This window comes from Natator depressus, chromosome 7 (assembly GCF_965152275.1).
Source record: "Natator depressus isolate rNatDep1 chromosome 7, rNatDep2.hap1, whole genome shotgun sequence".
Taxonomy (NCBI): Eukaryota; Metazoa; Chordata; order Testudines; family Cheloniidae; genus Natator; species Natator depressus.
The window spans coordinates 111,445,453-111,469,108 of record NC_134240.1 but is presented as its reverse complement, the minus strand read 5'-3'; the positions used below and the strand labels follow the sequence as shown (position 1 = coordinate 111,469,108).

Sequence of the window (23,656 nt, the reverse complement as noted above, 5' to 3'; positions counted from 1 at the left end):
GACCCTGGTCTACTAGGAATTGGACAAAGACTGATGTTCCATATAGGCCAACACAGCCAACCTCAGCTGAATGTGAACTGGAACAATGAACTTCAAGGGATCCATATCCCCTGAGACATCAAGTCCCCCTAAAACCTTTTCAGCAGCGTGCTTACTCAAAAGAACATGCAAATTTAATTCAGCTTGGAGGACCTGGGTGTCTCACCTTTGCCTTCAAAATTGCTATCAGCTCCTCAAAATTCTAACTAGCTTTTATTAATTAAATAAAATAATCCATCACAGGAGCTCATTATAAAGCTGCTGTTTGTGAAGCACTCTGAAGATATAAAGTGCTCTTACAATGCTCAAGGTCAGACTGGGCCAGTAAGGCACAAGTCTGTGTCAGGGCACAGCACAGCGGCGTGGTCCCAGGAGAGGCCCTAGGACGTATGTCCCAGAGCTTCCAGAGCACAGGGGCAGTGCAACTGCCACACCACCCCTAAGGAGGGTGCAGCTTGCTCCATGGAGAGGAAGAAAGGAAGAGGACCCCATCTCCTCCTGCCTTACGTGGGAAGTCTGAGAGGCATGGGCAACACCCAGGGGCTAGCAAGGAAGGGCAGGAACTGCAACCATGGATGGCCACCCCTGCCTTGGGAGAACAAGGGAGGGGACTGAAGGAAAGTAGCTTGCACCTTCCATGCTCCCATCTGTCCTACACAAGGGGAAGGCATAAACTATTATTATTTATTTAAACAGATGGCTTAGCATTAGCACTCTGGGAGACTCAGGTGCAGGTTTTAGGTGGATGCTCTCACTGCCTCGGCTTGCAGAGGCTGAGAGTGCTATGGAGATTATATTATCAGATATTGGAAGCCAGAGAGGAAGGAGTGCATTGTATGACTCAACAGCAACCCCTCCAACGGCCTCAACTGATTAACAGAAGTGGGGCTCTGACAAGTCCAGACTATTCCTCTTCACCAGAGGATGGTGGGTATGAGGGATACCTTGAGAATGGGAGGCTGTAAACTGGGGAGCAGGGGTGGGAAAATGGAGGGAATTTGAAATGAGACACTCAACCCTATCTCTCAACAGGTCTTGAACAATTCCGCTTTGTTTCTCTATCAGCTTCGTAGCACAATGTGGGTAACATCAGCAACCCCCAGCTTCAGAATTTGATTGCCATTCCTCTTATAGAGAGCAGATCATTTATTAGAAATTATTTTAATTTGGGAAGTGCTTAAAGAATGTGTGGTGCAAGGTAGGGGGCTGCAAGAGATCACAGACTCAGCAAAAATAAAATTTAAAAAACAAGCTGGGTCACTGAGGGATGCACTTTAAACAATGTCTTACAAAGATGCTGCTCCCAGCTTAGAACAAACCCTCCAATTTTTTTCACCCTCCACTTTAAGCACTGGATTTGGGAGTATATTTCATACATTCCATCATTCTTGAATTGTATACTTTTCCCACCACCACACACACAGTTTCCCAGCCTCTGGATTCCATGTAAAGGACAGTCAATCAATGGTTAAGTCATGCATTACTTCAAGAGCAATGTCTATCAGAGATGGCTGTGATTAGGCTGAAGAGAAAAATTCCTCTGACAGATAGAAAGACATTGCAGTCTAGATTGGAAGTCTTGGGTGTGGAAGACCACATTACCGCCTGCTGGACGGCTGATTCAACACTAGGCATACGCAATTCTGTTGAGACAATGACAAACTGAGAAGAAAAGAGTATGGGGAAAGCCCAGCAACTAGGTTTGTGCGGGTCAACATGTACATCAATCAAAGTGATGTCAGCAGAAGTGTGTGTGAAACAGCAGAGTAAGTTATGCCTTACTTCATCCTAAGGGGGAAATTCAATTATCAGCTTATAAGAGTGTAGACTAGTGGTCTCAGCACAGGACTAGAAGCTAGGAATTCTCTAGCTCTGAGACCCAAGTTAAAAATAATACAAGGGGAAAGTGCTGTATCGGCATGTCATTAAATCAAATATGTAAATACACTTTATATTACGGTCCATTGCTTGTTATTTCAAACTAAGCAATTCCATTACTTCACTCATGGATTATGGAATACCAAGCTAGCCATCATAATTGTATTCTGTGTAACACCCACTCTCATGATATAGTACAACCAGTTGATATTATATGTAGAAAATGCTTCTATACCACTTCTCAGGTTCTATCAACAACTAGTTACTTTTGTTGTGATGCTACGCTCGTTAAGGAGACATAGCTAATGATCAAAGTGTGGTTTTAGGTGTATTCCTCTTTCTGAACAAGCTACCTTTGGGGCTGAAAATGGTTCACGCTGACCCTCTTGGAATCTTTTTTGAAAGATTGGTAAAATATCTGCATTATTTGACCATGGGAAAGCAAACAGATAGACCTGTACATCTGTCACACCTTTTTCCTCTAGCATAACTAAATCCACCACCAAAAAACCCAGTCTATTTGTAAAACTTAAACTTCCCATGGATTCAGACCTCCAGAAGAAGAAGTGTTTTTGACATGCTTCAAGCAATTTGAGATAATATGCACAAGTAGGGCATAAGATGATACTTTGCAGTAATATAAAGTCTTTCATCCAGTGATGTTCAAGCTCTTTGCCAACAATTAACCCCCGCAGTGCACTTGTGAGATAGGAAAAGAGTATACAGGGATAATTTCACAGCTGAAAGGCAATCACGTATGGGGCCAAACACAGCAGCTATTGAACCGTGCACAGCAACACTACATAAGAGTTTAGGATAAGAAGTTAATATCTTTTCCAACTGACAGCCTGATTCAATACTCATTGAAAGCAGTGGGAGTCCTTCCATTGACTCCAATGGGCTTTGGAACAGGTCCTGAAACTGCAGAGGTAATTTTAGGTAGCTAGAAATGTGCAGAGGAATTTTCAAAGGGCCTCCTTTGGATGCTCTGCAGAGGATTTGGGGAAGGGACAGGGGTAGGTGTGGGTGACGGGGGATATGTCAGAACAGAGGAGAGGAGCAAGGGGAAGCTCATTTACATAGCCCCAGAATCTGCAATTATCTTCCTCAAGAACGAGCTGCTGGGCAAGTGCTCACAAACCCTCTCTGCCAACATAACAAAGAGACTGAGAACTCAGGCTGAATATGAGGTAACTGCTGTGGAAGATGATAAGATGCAGGAGTCGTGGATTTATGCTGGGTATCCAGCCACTGCAGCCATGAACTCCCGCTTTAGTCACATATAGCTATACTATTCATGGAATAACTACATTTTCTACCTCTCTGGGCTCAATCCTATCCAATTCCTCCATCTTGGCTCTTCTAAAAACCTACAGTGAATCCTGTCTTGCTCGTGTGTTGGAGAGAGGGAGGGAGAGAGGGGGGAGTTTACTCTGTGTATTGCCTGTTATCAGAATACACAAAATGGCAGAGCTACCAATTAGAGGCTGATGCGTGATCACTTTCATCAGTACCTCTGACAATACCAACTTTTGAGCACCTTTAGTGGCCTGAACCAATGGCCACTGAAGTCAATGGAAGAGCTCCCATTGATGCCAGTGGGTATTGCATCAGGACCCTTGATGGCCCCATGGCTCTTCTGAAAATACTGTTTACATACCCATAGCACACCTGCAAATCCCACGCCATCATGCTATTCCAGCTACAGAGCTCTCAGTCCACGTGGGCGCAACTGAACAGTAGATCAGAAAATCCCCAATGTGTTCAGCTCCCACTTGGGCCACTTGGTGGCTTCTGAAATGGCTATTTGTGCGTGCCCAAATTTTTGGAAATTTTCGCCCTAGTTACTGTTGAAATAACTGGGCCTACAAATTTACACTAATTGTGAGCTCAATTGTAAATCGAACCGGAAAGTTCATACGATGTCACAATAACCTATAACCTGATGGGAAAAGGAATAAAAGGGAGACAGAAAGACTGAATTAGTGCAAACAAAAAGGATTATTGATATAATTCTAGGACTGTGGTAAGATCATGCTGAGTAAACCAGCAAAGTGTGGAACCAGAAATCAGTAAAACAAATGTTGGTATGTTGGAAACTAGCCCTGGTGGGCAAAATAATGAGGGGATGGGCTATTTCACCCACAATTCCCTTTGGGAAAGGAAGAGACTTTGAGGAGAAAAACTGGCTATTGAGGCAAGCTGCACCAGCATGGCTGCCATCCCCAGCATCTCCTGGGACCTCACACCTCACATGCTGATCCTGAGAGATGTCCTGACCAGACAAGGGCCAGAGAGAGGGACCCGGATGACACTGCCATCTCTGCTGGCTCCAGCTGAATCCCAAACACTACATGGGATGAAACGGGATCAGACTTTAACAACAACAGCTCCAGCCCATCTCTACTAACTTCTTCTCTTTTCCAAAAGAGGACACTTATTACATCTTTGATACCATCAAAGAGACTATCAAACAAGGGGGTTTTTCCTTCTAAAAACTCTCTCCAGTGAAAGGGAAAGGAAACTAGGGATAGTGTTAAAATAAAAGCCTTATTTTACATTTCAAATGCTTTACCTGTTTTTCCTTCTTTTCTGTATCTTTAATAAAAGGTTAGAGTGATTTTTAATGGTGTGTTTGCCAGGGTACTAAGCAGGCTGAGGTCTCTGTATGCCAAACCCCAAACCTTGTTCAAAGTTGGACAGTGACTGGGTCTTGTTAACACCTTTAGTCCATATAGTCTATCTACATTAATACAACACCCAATGTGGCATTTGGCCAAAATAGTACCATTAACAGATTACAGAGAGTGCTGCAGGATCTTCAATGGCCTCATGTGGTCACCACCACAGTTTAGCTTCTCCTCTGAAAGCCAGCACCACCAGCATTACATTGCCTCCTTATATCATGCTGCATATCACGGGGTCCACTCACCACAGGTGGCACCTTCTCCTTGCGGCTCTGGGAAATCAGCTCTTTCCAGGTCTGAGGCTTACTTCAGCTACTTGCTGCATGCTCTGTTGCCACTCTCTCTCTCTCTGAACTCAGTGTGCTCCCTCTTTATCAGCTAGCCCCCCAGCCAAGTCACTAGGCGTATCTCCCCCTTCCGGGGTGTCAAAGTCTTTCCTTACCAGCAGTCTTAGGCAGCACCAAGGCTACTGTAGTGTCCACATATGTTATGCCTCTTTCCACAGGGTATGCAGGATGGCAGAGGGGGAAATAGCCAGTGGATCTACTCAGTTGTAATCCATCTCCCCCAATCCTCCACATGCTAGTGCTCATGGAGCCACCACAGAGCTGGTGTTGCAAACTTCCTTCACGCAATTCTGAAATCCTACTGCCCCTCCCGCCTGCATCCTTGTTTTCAGGACTTTGAGACCCAAATTTTCCCCAATGAGAATATTTTTTCAAACTCCCAACATAACTTCACCACAGAAACTGGAATCCATTAGAATTAGAGACCATTAAAAATGGGCACTTCAAGGGGCTACATGTTTTCATACTTCCTGAACTAAGGGTTTCACCATACACGGTGATTATTTTTAGCCAGTACCATTTATATTTATATCAAAGATGGCATGCTGTGCCCTTCTCTTTACAGCCATATAAGAGACATGGTCCCTGCCACAAAGAGTTTACAACCTCTGGCCCCGATCTTCTAAGCTGTTTCATGTGGGTCCTTACAACTGCACAGAGATTCATTAAAGTCAATACACTCCTTGCAAAGTAGCTTCAGATTAGAGGCTCCTGTGTACATAACACCATGAAAGATGACAAAAAACAAAGATCTAGGAGAAAGCTGGGGACAGGCACATGAGATGCATCACAATAATCATGAAGTTTCTTGGTTTGTTAACCACATCTTCATGGTTTCGCAAATTGTTTTTTTTAATGTAATGAGCTATTTGGGATGCATTTTTAAACTAACATTTTACTTATCTATTATTAAGATTTTCTTTTTTTCCCCAGGCGAAAGAGAAGATCATTAATATCTTTTGTTTCTTGTGATGTGATTCAGATCCTTAACTTTCTGCTTTCATTCCCCCCATTCTTCAGTGGGCACTAATTTTAACCAAACAAAATCAAAGCACCAAACTCCAGATAGCCATGCCTGCATCAACTTTCAAATCGAAGCAACAACGTTCTGCATTTAATCAGGGCAGAGTTGCTCATTGCAAAAGAAATGTGGAGTCAGACTTTACACACAGACAAGGAAGAGCCTCAAATTTAAGCCTTCTGCCATTAGAAATCATGCAAATTTGGTCTAAAACTTTAAAATGCTCCTTTTAGAGCTCGTGCACATTTCTATAGAAAGCGTTATTGTCATTAAAAATTGCACAGAGCAACCCATGCTCAGTATCACTGTTCAGTAACCAGGCAATGGCTGAGCTGTTAATATGTCATTAATAATAGTAACCACTGAGTTCTGATTGACTATAAAACCACACTCAGCATCATCTTCCTCTTCTCCCGAAAAATATATTCATCTTTAAAAAAGAAACATTTAACAATTGCTCCTCCCTCCACACTTTCCTTCTAGTCCTATTATTTTATGCTTCTAGCTTTTAAATTGTTAAAAAAAAATACAAATCAGGGCTAACAAGGTCTCAGGAATACAGTCCTACAGGTGTGTATCTCTGTCTCTTTTTAAAGGCTGCTCTGCAGCTTTAAATCTTGCTGCATCGAGCTCTGGAATATTTCCATCACAGAGCTGCAAAATGGTACCAGGCAGGGAGAAGACAAAAAAAATTTCTCCTCACCTCACCTTTAACAGTCTCTAGAGACAGTTCAACAGCCTGCGACGAGGACCCCCCGTCCCATCCCACACTGCTGAATGGGGTGAGCAGGGCACTCGTGTACAGCAGCAGAGCAAAGAAACACAAACCACCAAGGTCAAGCAAAGCCCTATACAATCAGCAGCATCTCACAGAGCAAATCTGCAGCCAAGTTTCTGGCAGGGGGCTGCTGCACGGTACATGGCAACGGGCTCGGGCTTGCATTTCCTCGGGGGGTGGAGGGGGGGCAAAGAAAACGCCAACCACCGCTCCGCACCCCAAACACAGCTCCGTCCATTTCCCTCGCCCGAGCCCCGGCTGGGGGGGGGGCGATATGCAGCCTGGCGGAGACTCACCTCTCGCAGACATGGCTCAGGCAGTGTGAGCCGGCGGGGGAAGGCAGCGAGTCTCGGTGGTTAAGGGAGGGGTGGGGGCGACGGGAGATGAGCAGCTGCCGTGGTCCTGCGGGACGGCCACCCATGTGCCGGGGATGGAGATGCGCAGGGTGGTACCTGTCTGCCGCGTGTCCCGGAGCAGCAGAGCGGAGCAGGGCGCTCCATGGACAATAACACCAGCAGCCGCAGCCAATGCAGACAGCGAGCGGCCGGGGCTGGGCGGGTCCAGGCTGCCTCCCTCCCTCCTTCCCTTCCCCCCACCCAGCGCTGCAGGCCGGGCCGCGACGCCCGGCAGCAGATCAATACATCCACCCGCCAAGGGATCTCCGGGAAGCCGCTCCCCGCAATGCACCGGCTGCCTGGGCCGAGCGCCGAGCTGGGGGAGGCAGTGAGGGGCTCTGATTGCAGAACAGAGCACGTGTGTGTGTGTGCGCTCTGGGTGTGCAAGAGAAGGGAGGGGGATACGTGTGTGTGTGCCCCTGCAGCAGAAGGGATCTGCACGAGTGTGTGTAGTGCCGGCAAGAGAAGGGCACTGCACGTCTCTGTGTGCCCAGGCAGTAACGGGATCTCTGTGTGCGAGTTTTTGTGTGTTTCAGTGTGTGCAAGAGAAGAGATCTGCGTCTGTTTCTGCTCGTGCAGCAGAAGGAATCTGCAGAAGTGTGTGTGCACACACCTGTGCAGCAGAAGCATGTATCTGTGAAAAGGGATTTCTGTGTATGCAGGCAGTCGATGGGATCAGGGCGTATGTCAGAAGTCACAACAGCAGAGGGTGTGCACACAACAAGAGGCATGTGCAACATAAACATTGCTCAATATAAATCCCCTGCAGGTGAGCCTAGAAAAAACAAACAAAACAAAAAAAACATGATATATTAGAAAGCCCCCAAACAATCTAAAATGTTAACAGAGAGACATGGAAATTAAGCACACCCTACGTTATACGTATCTAAGTCTCATAATAAACATCTCAGAGAGCTTCCAATTGACTATAAAAGAAGCAGCACTGTGGGCCTTCTGTGCCATAAAGAAACCACTGGACAGATGTAACCCTTCAGTAAAACTACTGAACAATATAATTCAGCTCATTCGTCTATATGGGAGTGAAGCCTGGGGCACCGCCTCAACAGCGCAGTAGGCCTATTGAAAAACCCCATAGTAACGATACAGCTGCACATATACTACATGGACACAGGAAATATAGCAACGTTGGCTGCAACGCAGAACTGGATCAATTTCCCTCCCAAATTAACATACATGAAGAACACTGGACTTCTGGTGTCATCTCAACCAAAGCAGCAAACTCTCCTTCCACTGCAAAGCACTAGGGTATCACAACTTAAATCCAACAGAAAAGAAATCCAATTTTAGATATCATCACTACTAACCTCAACAATTCTAACCTTCCATCCAATGGAGCCAGCTAGCCCCTCCCCAAACCAAAAAACCAGTGCCAAATCACCTACATATCAGTCTGTGACAACAAATCAAAAACAACAGTCTAGATGGTACAGATCCTTGCTCCGAATTATCACACTAGTAGGCTACCTCTGTGCCGTGAAATGAAAACAGTTCCGGCAGACTCTTACCATATACACAATGAGTGACAATAAACTAGAGATGGAAACCCGGAGACACAAAGCACAATCCAAATGCAGCAAGGAGCCAACATGTGATCAATGTGATAGGAGAGATTGAGAGAGACACACATTCTGCTCCAATATCCAAATTACAAGAGAAGGTGAGAAAGATACATCCTCAAACTACCAGGGATCATAAAAGACTTTTCATCAAAAAGCAAAGAGGAAAATCTCAGTGAAATCTGAGAGAAAGGAGAGAGATGGCAGAGACTACATCATGGTATGTATCAACCTTCGGATCAGAAATGGACACAGGGACTAAACCCCAAACACAGTGTGAAGTCCCATTCTTCCAAGGCAGATCTTACCCGCCTCCAACACAATTGAGAGTACTATCTCTTTTACTCTTTAGCAATACATTTATGCTAGTAGTTTGTTATGCTGAAGGGATGTACATATGTGCATGCATGGTCCTCAGAAAGGATATGTGCGTGTGTACATGTGTACATCAAAAAGCATGTTATGTGCGTGCACAACAGAAGCAGTGTGTGTGCCTGTATAGTACTCCAACAGCTGATGTGTGCATGCTGACATTTGTGCAACAGTGGCTTTTAGAAATGTCCAACTCTGTCCTCCATCCGTCACCCCCAATGTGTTGTACAATTCAGTTCAGTTGTATTCACTCTGTCATCCTGTTTCCTGCAACTGCAAATGCCACTGAATCCTGTAGCAAGAGTGGAATAAATAGCCGGTTTGCATTCCTCCATCCTCATCCCCAAGGCACCAGCCCTGGATGCTGATCTATTGCTACATTAAAGCACAGTGGTGTGTGATCACGCATTAACGTCTACTTCAAAACCAGTTCCCCATCCCCGCTTTTGTGTGTGCAATCATTAAACATTCCCATTTGCAAGCAACTCTACTTTCCCTTCTTGCACTGCAACAGACAAGATTTTCCTAAACCAGTGTGATGTGATGACATAATTTTGCATTTTTAATATTCAAGACATTTCCTGTGCACTTCCCGGGATGGGTTTCTAACCAATGTTATCACGGGTTCCCCCATGTGATGCTAAAAAGGTAGCATTAGAGAGCAGTATTAGCAAAAGGCAGACCTTAGTTTTTTATGTAGAATTTCCTGTCTTTCTGCTGCCTTGTAATTGACGGGGGGAGAGGGAGGTACAGAGGGGCGAAGCATTTGTAACTTAAAAGATTTGTTAGAATGGTACACACACAGTTAATTCCACATTAATTTTATGTAAACTTTCTATCTAAGGTAAGCAGGTGCAACACGGAGACTGACAGAAAAACACGTTAGAATTCTGTGCAAACACATTGTACCAGCTCAGGTTATTTTTTATATATATTTATGAACTGATGGTGGTGGGGGTGATGTACTTATAATTGTTGTTTCTTGAGAATAATGCTGGGTATGTGGCATAACAGGAAAAGGGCTTACCATTGTTGATCCATGGTAAAATTCTGTATTGTACGGACTTGTATTTGAAGCTGGTCAGTATGTCATTAATGTGCCCGTACATCATTTTTATTTCTTTTTCATTATGTTTCAGTGTTCAAAATAGTGTTTTGTTTATGTTTGAGATTGGAAATAAAAGAACAGTACTTATTTTGACTGAAAGTTGCTGTTTGTATTTAATAAGAACGGGTCAGATCCCCAGCTGGTGTAAATTAACATAGCACTGAAATCAATGGAGCAACACCGACTTACAGAGCTGAGGCCCAATGTGTTTATATTTACTATATGGGCAGTGTACGATTTATCATCTTAACTATTCATTCCCTTGCTTTTCAGCATTTGGCTTTTTTTGTGAGCAAACTCACAATCTTTGCTGTATTTCTCCTCAAAACCCCCGTGAGCTGAAAAAGTACTGTTATTCCTATTTTACAAATGAGAAATTTAGGCACAGAGAGACTAAAGGCCAGATTTTCAAATTTATTGAGGCCCCTAAAGATGCACTTAGGTGTCTGTTGGGATTTTCAAAAGTGCCTAAACAGATTAGGCACCTAAATCTCATTGAAGATGAGATTTATGCACCTAGACACTGAAAATAAGTCCATAAGTGATTTGTCTTAGGTCATACAGGAAGTCTCTGTCAGGGCAGGGAACTGCACCTGGGTGTCTCCAGTACAGAGCCCTAACAACTGGATCATCCTTCTTCTCCTCAATGTATATTGTTGGCACTTAGCAACCTTAACTGTTTTTTTAAACCATTTTTTATTTTTGGAATTTCCAAGGGTTGTTGGTAGTTATTTATTTATTTATGACTTTCATTTTTTTATTTTATGTAGGTAAATGAACATACGGTTTTCTAAGGCTTGGTCTATACTACAGAATTAGGTTGACATAAGACAGCTTACATCAACCTAACTATTTAAATGTACACACTACGGTGTTTCTCCCGCCACTGTAACTCTTCTGCTATGCATGTCCTAATAAATCCACCTCAGCGAGAGGCGTAAAAGGCTTAGGTTGACATATTTTGGGCAACGGAATATGTGTATAGACACTGCGTTACTTGCACTACCTGTTGGCTGTCAGCCACCCTGACAGCTGGAGCCCTGACACTGACAAGAATGTCAATTTCATGGCTAGTAGTGTCCCCGTTTTGAAACAGAACCCCCAAGGCAGTGGGGAGTGTTCCAGCTGTTAGCCCCGCAGTGCTGACAGCTGGAGCCTCACTACCCAGCGCTGAAAGCCCAGGCTGTGGGCTCTGCACGCAGCTCATAGCTGGAGCCTCGCTGCCTGGAGCTGAGAGCCCAGGCTGTGGGCTGTACATGGAGCTCACTGCTAGGAGCCCCGCTGCCTGGCGCTGAGATCCCGGCCTGTCAGTTCCACGCACAGCGCCCCATTTTCAGATAACGGTAATTCCTTAAACATTTCCTGCCCTTGAAAACGTTTTGTTGCATGAACCAATGTCAAAGTGACACCTATTTATCTGCATTTATAATGAGCTTATCAGTGTGATACTGTACCTGATCATTGTGCATGCATTAAAATGCAACTGTGAGGTTGACTGGGGCAGTCTGAAATGTCTTATTATGTTTTGAATTTTATGCAGTGATTTCACTGGGCTGATACAGGGGCACTAAGAAACGTTAGAAACTTCACACAATTTTTCAGTCTGTTATGATGTCATAATTTCATTAGCTCTCTCGTCACTAGAGTGTTCCAGAGGAGTCAGACCTGAAATATTAATGTACAATCTAAGCAGAAAAACACATGTTGCCAACTCTCATAATAGTGAATCTTGCAATACTAAGTGTTTTTCTTAAAGTCCCAGCTGCAGAAATCAAAAGATTACATGAGAATCCCTGCTTCATTCTCAAATAAAAAGTAGGACTGGCAATGCCTAAAACAACCAAGTTTTTTGTTTTATGTTCTTTTTACAAAATGCTTTCAGGACTTTAAACATTATAACAAAGCAAAGAAGGGCACAAGTCCAATTTGGGTTTTTTTGCAGGTCACCTTAACTTTTCCATAGCAGGATACATATCTGCAGATCTGGGAAAGGATCTTGGTTCCACATCTGCAATAAACATGCCTCTATCATTTGAACAATAAGAAGAGAGCTCTCCAAGCTATCAGCTATAAGATCCTTGTGTTTCTTCTGCAACCAGCCAATACAGGGCAGCATGTTCACATAAGTACATAGACTTCCATTGACTTCAATGGGCTTTGGATCAGACCCTGCTCCCACTGAAGTCAATGGGGAAAAAAATCTCCATTTATATCAATGAGAGCAAACTGGAGCCCAAAATTATTTACAGCAACAATAGTTCATCAATTTGCTTAATTACAACCTATTTTCTTCAAATATAACCAGTATATGCGTTTTCAAGGAAATTTAAAAAGTAAAATAATAAGGCTTTCTTGATTGTGCAACAAAGAAAACTTAGACAAAAGTCAAATTTCTAATATTGGTAATCTTTTCATGATTTCTAGCTCAAACGAAGTTTTATCAATTCTTTTCAATTTTTTCAGAAACATTCTCATATATCTTTAGAGTATTATTTAACACTGTAAATAATCCTTGGGATATATAGTTTTATGGAGAAAGAATGATACAAAATAAAGCTGTATTTTATTGTACCTCCATTGTCATGAGGTAGAGTGGGCTAATGGACTCAAGAATCCAGGACTGTATACAGAAGCATCATGTATGAGGATATGTGTACTTCTTCTTTAAAACAGTAGCAGGAAGCCAGGTAGGAGAAGCCTGGGGAAGCACCTAGGAAGAAGACCTACAGTGAAACACTGAAAGAGAGGCAGGGTGGCTGTATACTGTTTTCCCACATTGTAAAAGAGTTCCTTGTTCACTGTTAGAAGAACTCATCTATTTCTTTACCGCCTTCTCATGATACTATGATTATCCGCAGTGATAGCAGTAGAACCATCAGCACCAAAAAGCAAATGCCCCTGTCACCTGAGCTAAAGGAGTAATTCCATTAGCTGAGAGGACACAGTGGGGTCTTCTCACCTGGGTCAGCGACTAGAGGAAGACTTGATCACCCACACTTAGCCTGCAGGTAATATCAGAATATTTCTGGAAGCCCGGATATCTTGAGTACTAAGTCTTGTTCTGCCACTGAATCTCTCTGTGGTATTGGACAAGTCACTTATCTTCTCTGTTTCCATTTGGTTAAATGGGGATAATAACACTTCCTTTCCATCTTCATAAGTGTATGGTGGGGATTAATTTGTTAGTATAAGTATCATATCTCGCTAATTTTGATACCCATTTACTTTTTTTTTTGCTCAGTACTAATTATACTGTTAGTCTTACATTAAAGTTTATTCATTAAAGCCACAAATGGGAGAAACATAAAATGATAATGGTGACCAGTAGATTCAATGCGTTATAAAGGCATAAAGGATGAAACACTAAACAATGGCATCTTTGAAAGGGGAAAAATTCCATCTCTTTTTGTTTGCTGCCATCAGGCAATTATGTAACCATGATAAAACTCTTTAATATGTGTGAGACACATGAGACCCAGGACACTTTTCAACTACACAGCCTTTGTGAGTGGGAATGTTAGCTGAATTATACTGTGCTAAGCAGATATTAAGTCACACTATGACACAAATGCTAAAAAAAACCACTCTAGGTTCCATCCTGCATTTCTTGTGAGTCCAAATCTCTTTGCTGTCAATGGGAATTTTGGGTGCACAAGGAATGCGGGATTGGGTCATTAGCAGAAAGCCTGGAAAGATGGCAGTTAACAGACAAACCAGCTACTTGAAGCCGTCTTTTTGAATTTTTGCCTAAGAATTGGGAGAAAACTAAAGCATGGCTGCCTCACAATTTTCCACTCCCTACTTACGGACTCCTGAAGAGGTCCTAATCCAAAATGCATCAAGATCAACGCGGTTGGGGATCAAGCCCTATGTAATTTGCCTAAGGTCACACAGGAAGTTTGTGCCAAGAATAAGACTCAAGAATCTTGATTCCTAGTCATTTTCTCTTCTAGAATAAAGGAAATACAAAATTAACACTGAAGATTGCTGATGGTGATTTTAAAATAGTAGCTTTTAAGTATGCCTGATCCTAGAGGACTAACACCATCTTCTGCACTAAATATACTTTGTACTTGCTCCAACAGTGAAAGCATTTGCCGTGCTATGGCTATACAGCATTTAGTTGGTTAAACAGTCACAGTTGGTTAAATGTGCTAACAAGCTCATACTATCAACATAAAATGTAACAGATGTTTCCTAGCACTGATTTCATACTATAAAGATGGTAGAATATCATGGATAGGCCCGAACCAAAACCCCTGATGAAAACACCGCTGAACTTTGTAAAGGTTTGGGATCTGAATCTAAATTTTACATCTGGCCATTCTCTATATGTGAGACCAAACCAAAGCCCTGGATCTTAGCACATCTTGACTTGGCAATAGTCTTATCCATGTCTGAACTACACAGCTTGGGCCCATCTCTATTTAAGATTGCTTAAACCTAGATGGAGGGAATGAGCATTTTCATTAGCTCTAACCTCCTATTATAAGAGGTACAGGGGCTTCTTCCCATACTACTGGGGTTTAGCTCTTCCTGGTATTGCCCTAATTCCTCACATGCTCTTTTTTCATCTTTTCTTTACACTTTCCAACATGAAGACTCCATGCTGCTGGGCCATTCGTCTTCTGGCTGAAGAGGACAGGACTCCTTTCAGAGCACATCAAGCTCACTTCTTAATCTGCTGGATGGACTGCAGTTTGGATCTGAGAGACACAAAGTACTGCCTCTCCTTCTGGGACTGAATGTTGTGTCTCTGTTATCAAACTAGGAGAAGAAAACAAATCTAGGTCTCCTACATAGCAATGCCCAGTTTTATAGCTAAGCCCACATGTTTGCACCTAGATACACGGCCAGCAGAAGGATCCTTGATATTGTGGTAATGGACATTTCACAAGTGCCCAAGGTGGAGAAATCAGTAAGAGGGGTTGGCTCTTTTCTTTCAGAAATGCACTATCACTGACATACCCATCAACAATATATCACCCAAAGTTAGTTAGATAAAAGAGTGAATCTGTAAGTCTTAGAGAAAGAACAAGGGCCACCATATTATCCAGGTCAATACTTTTGTATGATATACATTCAGCAAAGCCACTTTCTTATGATCTTTTTATTAGCAGAGATTTAAATGTTTATTCTAAATATTTTTGTTACATTTTCTTCCCCCTTTCTGCTGTAAAAATCTACGAGGAGGTGGATATGCTATGTATTTAAGGTGTTGGACCCATCTGAATTTTCCATGTAATCTCACCTGCTTTGAAAGATGGCCAATGTATCGCAACAAGATTTATCCCAGAGGATATTTTCCTTTGCCTAGCACCAATCCTGAGCTCACACAGATTCTACGCTAATTCCCCACAATGTCTTCTGTTATTTATTCTGGAAAGTCACAGTACAGAAATACAGATGCCAGTGGATTACTGAATTCTCTTGTTTATGGTGCTGCTAAAATAAAATGCTTCCTCATGCTGCCCTCTGCAGGATATGTTCTCACACATAATGGTTATTTGCTCTTTTGGCAAACCATGCTGGTTGCTTTACACACTAATGCACTGTTTCGAAACACAGAATTTATCTGTGTTCTATTAGATTGTACATCAGCTGGTGCCAACAAAATGTACTTTTTAGCATGATAAACGAGTTTTTAGTTTCATGGTTATTGGTGTTGAGGAGCTAGAAAAAAGGCCACCTTGATTTCTATAAAGGAAGCCAAAATATGAAGTCTTGAAGTAGGGATAAATATTCTGGATCTGCGGGAGCCCAAATAAACTCGAATATCATGGTATTTATAGTTTATCATGGGCTATATTTTGCCTTACTGAACCATTTATGGGACCAAATAAACACAATATCTGGTCTTCTGATAATTTTTACCATTTGGGATCGGTTAGAGTCACAGAATCATAGAACCATAGGGTTAAAAGGGAACACAAAGGTCATCTAGTCTAACCCCCTGCCAAGATGCAGAATTTGTTGTGTCTGAACCATCCAAGACAGATGGCTATCCAGCCTCCTTTTGAAAACCTCCAGTGAACGACATTCCACAACCTCCCTATGAAGTCTGTTCCATTGTCCTACTATTTTTACAGTTAGGAAGTTTTTCCTGAGGTTTAATCTAAATCTGCTAGGCTGTAGTTTGAACCCATTGCCTCTTGTCCAGCCCTTTTCTCCATCTTGTTTATGAAGGAATCACTGTGATCACCTACCTTGACCTCCTGTATAACATGGGACAAACAGCTTCTTTGAATTAATTCCTGTTTGAATTAAAGCATATAAAAATATCCAATCCTGATTTAAAAATTGATAGTGACAAAAAATCCATCACAACCTTGCCAGGAGCTAGGATTCACGATGTGACGGAGAGACTGCCAAGACTCATCAAGCCCTCGGATCGCTACCCCTTCCTGTTTCTCCATGTGGGCACCAATGATACTGCCAAGAATGACCTTGAGCAGCTCACTGCAGACTATGTGGCTCTGGGAAGAAGGATAAAGGAGTTTAAGGTGCAAGTGGTGTTCTCGTCCATCCTCCCTGTGGTAGGAAAAGGCCTGGGTAGAGACCGTCGAATCATGGAAGTCAATGAATGGCTACACAGGTGGTGTCGGAGAGAAGGATTTGGAGTCTTTGATCATGGGATGGTGTTCCAAGAAGGAGGAGTGCTAGGCAGAGACAGACTCCACCTAACGAAGAGAGGGAAGAGCATCTTCACAAGCAGGCTGGCTAACCTAGTGAGGAGGGCTTTAAACTAGGTTCACCAGGGGAAGGAGACCAAAGCCCTGAGGTAAGTGGGGAAGTGGGATACTGGGAGGAAGCATGAGCAGGAGAGCGCAAGGGGGAGGGCTCCTGCCTCATACTGAGAAAGCGGGTTGATCAGCGAGTTATCTTAAGTGCCTATACACAAATGGAAGAAGCCTGGGAAACAAGCAGGGAGAACTGGAAGTCCTGGCACAGTCAAGGAATTATGATGTGATTGGAATAACAGAGACTTGGCGGGATAACTCACATGACTGGAGTACTGTCATGGATGGTTATAAACTGTTCAGGAAGGACAGGCAGGGCAGAAAAGGTGGGGGAGTTGCACTGTATGTAAGAGAGCAGTATGACTTCTCAGAGCTCCAGTATGAAACTGCAGAAAAACCTGAGAGTCTCTGGATTAAGTTTAGAAGTGTGAGCAACAAGGATGATGTCGTGGTGGGAGTCTGCTATAGACCATCAGACCTGGGGGATGAGGTGGACGAGGCTTTCTTCCGGCAACTAACGGAAGTTACTAGATCGCAGGCCCTGGTTCTCATGGGAGACTTCATTCACCCTGATATCTGCTGGGAGAGCAATACAGCGGTGCACAGACAATCCAAGCGGTTTTTGGAAAATGAAGGGGACAATTTCCTGGTGCAAGCGCTGGAGGAACCAACTAGGGGCAGAGCTCTTCTTGACCCGCTGCTCACAAACCGGGAAGAATTGGTAGGGGAAGCAAAAGTGGATGGGAACCTGGGAGGCAGTGACCATGAGATGGTCGAGTTCAGGATCCTGACACAAGGAAGGAAGGAAGGAAGGAAGGAGAGCAGCAGAATACGTACCCTGGACTTCAGAAAAGCCGACTTTGACTCCCTCAGGGAACTGATGGGCAGGATCCCCTGGGAGAATAACATGAGGGGGAAAAGAATCCAGGAGAGCGGGCTGTATTTTAAAGAATCCTTATTGAGGTTACAGGAACAAACCATCCCGATGGTAGAAAGAATAGTGAATATGGCAGGTGACCAGCTTGGCTTAACAGTGAAATCCTTGCTGATCTTAAACACAAAAAAGAATCTTACAAAAAGTGGAAGATTGGACAAATGACCAAGGAGGAGTATAAAAATATTACTCAGGCATGCAGGAGTGAAATCAGGAAGGCCAAATCACACTTGGAGTTGCAGCTAGCAAGAGATGTTAAGAGTAACAAGAAGGGTTTCTTCAGGTTTGTTAGCAACAAGAAGAAAATAAAGGAAAGTGTGGGCCCCTTACTGTATGCAGGAGGCAACCTAGTGACAGAATGTGGAAAAAGCTAATGTACTCAATGCTTTTTTTGCCTCTGTCTTCACAAACAAGGTCAGCTCCCAGACTACTGCACTGGGCAGCACAGCATGGGGAGGAGGTGACCAGCCCTCTGTGGAGAGAGAAGTGGTTCGGGACTATTTAGAAAAGCTGGACGAGCACAAGTCCATGGGGCCTGATGCGCTGCATCCGAGAGTGCTAAAGGAGTTGGCGGATGTGATTGCAGAGCCATTGGCCATTATCTTTGAAAACTCATGGCGGTCGGGGAAGGTCCCGAATGATTGGAAAAAGGCTAATGTAGTGCCCATCTTTTAAAAAGGGAAGAAGGAGGATCCAGGGAACTACAGGGCAGTCAGCCTCACCTCAGTCCCTGGAAAAATCATGGAGCAGGTCCTCAAGGAATCAATTCTGAAGCACTTAGAGGTGGGGAAAGTGATCAGGAAGAGTCATCATGGATTCACCAAGGGCAAGTCATGCCTGACTAATCTAATTGCCTTCTATGACAAGATAACTGGCTCTGTGAATGAGGGGAAAGCAGTGAATGGGTTATTCCTTGACTCTAGCAAAGCTTTTGACGCAGTCTCCCACAGTATTCTTGCCAGCAAGTTAAAGAAGTATGGGCTGGATGAATGGACTATAAGGTAGATAGAAAGCTGGCTAGATCATCAGGCTCAACGGGTAGTGACCAATGGCTCCATGTCTAGTTGGCAGCCCATATCAAGCGGAGTGCCCCAAGGGTCAGTCCTGGGGCCGGTTTTGTTCGATATCTTCATTAACGATCTGGAGGATGGCGTGGATTGCACCCTCAGCAAGTTTGCAGATGACACGAAACTGGGTGGAGTGGTAGATACGCTGGAGGGTAGGGATAGGATACAGAGGGCCCTAGACAAATTAGAGGATTGGGACAAAAGAAATCTGATGAGGTTCAACAAGGACAAGTGCAGAGTCCTGCACTTAGGACGGAAGAATCCCATGCACCGCTACAGACTAGGGACCGAATGGCTAGGCAGCAGTTCTGCAAAAAAGGACCTAGAAGTTACAGTGGACGAGAAGCTGGATATGAGTCAACAGTGTGCCCTTGTTGCCAAGAAGGCTAACGGCATTTTGGGCTGTATAAGTAGGGGCATTGCTAGCAGATTGAGGGACGTGATCGTTCCCCTCTATTCGACATTGGTGAGGCCTCATCTGGAGTACTGTGTCCAGTTTTGGGCCCCACACTACAAGAAGGATGTGGAAAAATTGGAAAGCATCCAGTGGAGGACAACAAAAATGATTAGGGGACTGGAACACATGACTTATGAGGAGAGGCTGAGGGAACTGGGATTGTTTAGTCTGCAGAAGAGAAGAATGAGGGGGGCTTTGATAGCTGCTTTCAACTACCTGAAAGGGGGTTCCAAAGAGGATGGATCTAGACTGTTCCCAGTGGTAGCAGATGACAGAACAAGGAGTAATGGTCTCAAGTTTCAGTGGGGGCGGTTTAGGTTGCATATTAGGAAAAACTTTTTCACTAGGACGGTGGTGAAGCACTGGAATGCATTACCTAGGGAGGTGGTGGAATCTCCTTCCTTTGGGGTTTTTAAGGTCAGGCTTGACAAAGCCCTGGCTGGGATGCTTTAGTTGGGGACTGGTCCTTCTTTGAGCAGGGGGTTGGACTAGATGACCTCCTGAGGTCCCTTCGAATCCTGATATTCTATGATTCTATGATAAATTGATCCAATTGTTATTTACCCTCAAGGTTTAAAATGTGCTCCTTTTTTTCTGGTCTGAATTTGTCTAGCTTCTATTTCCAGACATTGGATCTTGTTATACCTATGTCTGCTGTCATGGCCCCTAATTCACCTGTCTTGGGGCCTGATCCAATATATATAGGAATTGAGTTGGGCCCTTAAGGATCAGCTTGTGCATACAGGACTAGAGACTCAGGAACCAACTCACAGGACCACATGTTGTGTGTCTGCTCTGGAAACACAGTTTTTTGTGATACCATATGTCTCAGCCCCACAGAATAACCAATAGACAGACCACACACTAAGCATGATGCAGTCTTTTGGAGGTTGAGGGAATTGGAAGAGGGAATACTAAAAAGAGCAAAAATTAATAAAATAGAAGTGAAAAAAATAGAAAAAACAGGACTAAGTAGGTACTTACATGGCCCCCACCACAGCAATATCTGAGTCCTTCCCATGAAATTAAAAATAGGAATAACACTAAGAATCCCTCTAGCTTCACCACTTGTAGGTAAAATAGCTTGATGGTGAGACCCCTGGTCATTCTTATCTCCTGTGGGAATGAGTTCTTTAGTTTAGTTCCAGTTCTTGTGAAAGGTCTGTCTCTCAAACTCCCCCATGTTATCAAGAATTTAATTTTTCCAGAGGTACAAAGCTCTTGCGGGATGCCATGGTCACAGAGGTGAGAGGAGCTTGCAGGGAGTTAGGGCCAATCGCATGGAGGTCTCTGAAATAACAAACTGAACTGGACTCGGTATTTAGGAGCCAGCACAGACAATGGAGCACTGGGACAATATATTGTTATACAGACAGGCTGCCGAATTTTGTAGCTACTGAAGCTTTCTTCAAGCAAATAAATTACAATAATCAAGCACACCCAGGGGTCATAAATGCACAGCTTCCTGTGGCCAGGTCTGTATTTAATGGAGCGCAATCTTCTGTTGCAGATAGGCACCATGTTGCAATACATAAATGCATGTCTTTGACTTGCCCATACACATTTGGTTAAATGCACTCACAACAATAGCACCTGCACCTTCACTTTATGAAGATCAGAATCCTGCTTGTTAAGACCTAGACTTAAAACACCAGCTTATATCATACAACATTTTAAAAGAGGGGAGAGATTTCTTGGTGAACCTCCCTACTTCTGACCAAACAGTCAAGGGAAGCATGCAGCTATCCATGAAACATGGATCTCTATGCCCTCTGCTGGTGAAAATGGCTTTTGTTAACATGCCAGGAAATAACTAAGCCAAATTGCCAACTCATGCTACTTACTATTCTCAGACTGCTTGTGCCTCTAAAGTATTGGAAGTTACCCAACTATTTATCATAAACATACAATCATGCACATTAAACTTGACAGCAAAGTGGATGGTAGAAGAACCACGGATAATTCTGGTGAACAAACTGGACACAGCTGATGGAAGCAGAGGGCAGCCAAAAATCCTGGGGCTGGCCAGTGGCAGAACCAGAACCCAGCACAAGTTAGAGTAGCTGCAGCACGGCTCATACATGGGCTGGAGCAGTCCGCTAGTGACCATTCTACCAATCCAGGATCACCAGTGTATGTTGTGATCTAGCCTGCCCCCAAGAAGTCCTTTGTCTGTCCACTTTGCCGAGTGAAGGAGTAGGAAAGACAAAACTGGATCCACTGGGTTTACACCAGTCAAGAATTCCCCCATGTTGGGGGAATCCTCAGCTGCCAATTTAAAGCTGGTTTAAGATCCCTTTGCATTGCTGCACTAGAGTCCAAGGATCTGGCCTAAGGTCTATACTCCTTCTGGAAGATCTTGCAGGCATTGATTCCTAGTGGTAAAGCTATGTATGAAACAGCATCACCCAACACTTACATCATGTAACGTTATGAATAATTAACAGGTTTTTTTAAGTCTGCGAAGATCTGGGGTTTGCTAGATAATTTTACCATCCTTAACTATAGAACCACTACCAAGTGTCTCCATTGTACATATTTTAGACAGCTGGTTCAGTATTAAGATATTTTGATGATGCCAGAATTTTAGCAAACTATGTGAAAAAAAAACCCCACTGCTATGCATCAGAACAAATGTATTGCATTGAAAGTAGGACAAAAATTTCCTCTCAATTCTGAAAAAATATAAAAGGCACATATTTGTTGAAAATGTTCACTGTCCCATTTCTGCACTTGGACGTCCTGGATCAGCATAAACTATTCTGCATGAGTCAAATTAGATAGACTCTGTCAGGATCAAAGCTTGCTCATGATTAAACAGATTATCTGATGCTGTTTTAGGGATTGACAGATTACAGCCCTTAATCCAAAAATATAAATAATGATGAAACCCTACTACGCATTACAAAAGAAAATCCACACAGCCAGAACGGCGCTTGAAATTTTTTCAGCGCTCAGGTATCTCTTTGCAAGGTCAAGACTTAGGCCAAAATTCTCCTCTCCTCTCATATTCATTTGATATACTGTCCTGCTGTCCCTGTGGGTACAAAAGGAGTGTGGTCTAGGGCAGTGATTCTCAACCAGGAGTCAGGACCAGCTAAGCACCAGCAAAGCGAGCACGTGTTTGCGGCTGCACATTTCCAGGGGTGGTACATTTCCAGGGGAGGCATTCCAGCCATCCTTTTTTTTCAGGGCAGTTGCGCTCTCGGAGCTGCACCACTTAGATGGGGCTAGGGCGCCACGCCCCCAGCCGCAGCGGGAAGGGGAAGCCCCAGCCCCGGGATGCTGAGCTGCCAGGGCCCAGGCTGCCAGGGAGGAGAGGGCGAGTCCTGCTGGGGAGCCGGGGCTGCACTGCCTTGTGCCACCCTTATATCGGGGCTTCTCTGCATGGCCGGGTGGGGGAGGGGGTAAAGCCCCTGCAGGCGCTCGGAGAAGGTGACATCACTTCCTCCAGTGCCGCCAGCGAGCCCCAGCCCCACCTGAGCTTGGGGTGGCAAATTCTTTGCTTGGGGCGGAAAAAAACCTAGAGCCAGCCCTCCCAGGGGTACATGTACCCCTGGGGGTATGCAGAGGTCTTCCAGGAGGTACATCAACTCGTCTAGATGTTTGTCTAGTTTTACAACAGGCTACAGAAAAAGCACTAGCAAAGTCAGTACAAACTAAAATTTCATACTGACACTAACTTGTTTATACTGCTCTGTATATTATACACTGAAATGTAAGTACAATATTTATACTCCAATTTATTTAGTTAATAATTATATGGTAAAAATGAGAAAGTAAGCAATTTTTCAGTAATAGTGTGCTGTGACACTTTTGTATTTTTATGACTGATTTTGTAAGCAAGCAGTTTTTAAGTGAGGTGAAACTTGGGGGTACACAAAACAAATCAGACCCCTGACAGTAGTCTGGAAAGGTTGAGTGTCACTGATCTAGGGGTCTGACTAAAGTACTCCTGAGTTTCAAACGAAGCTGACAGTGACTCCTTTTGTGAATTTGGGGCAAACCACAACTTCATCCTTACTTAAACCGAATGCAACCCACTGAACGTACAGAACTTAATCCTTAACCTCCCTGCCTCAGTTTCCTCAATTTACCAAACTAACTCAAAGGAGTATTGGAAGAACTAATAGATTAACATCTGTACAGTGCTTTAATGAAAACTGCCAAGTATTTTTATTTGGAAGGGCAGAATATTGGAGTAAAGTTGCACCCTGAAGCTCTAGGAGCAGAATTTTTCTCAAAATATTATTATT

General features: G+C 43.7%; 1 protein-coding gene across 1 annotated transcript in view; it reads right to left on the bottom strand.

Moving 5' to 3' along the window:
- The window catches only part of ABLIM1 (actin binding LIM protein 1), a 311,243-nt gene extending 303,926 nt beyond the window's left edge, over nt 1–7,317 (bottom strand). Inside the window, exon 1 of the mRNA XM_074959284.1 lies at nt 7,047–7,317. Within this exon, the coding sequence (XP_074815385.1) occupies nt 7,047–7,059 (13 nt within the window). The 5' untranslated portion in view covers nt 7,060–7,317. The remainder of the gene's footprint in view (nt 1–7,046) is intronic.
- Between the last annotated feature and the right edge of the window lie 16,339 nt (nt 7,318–23,656).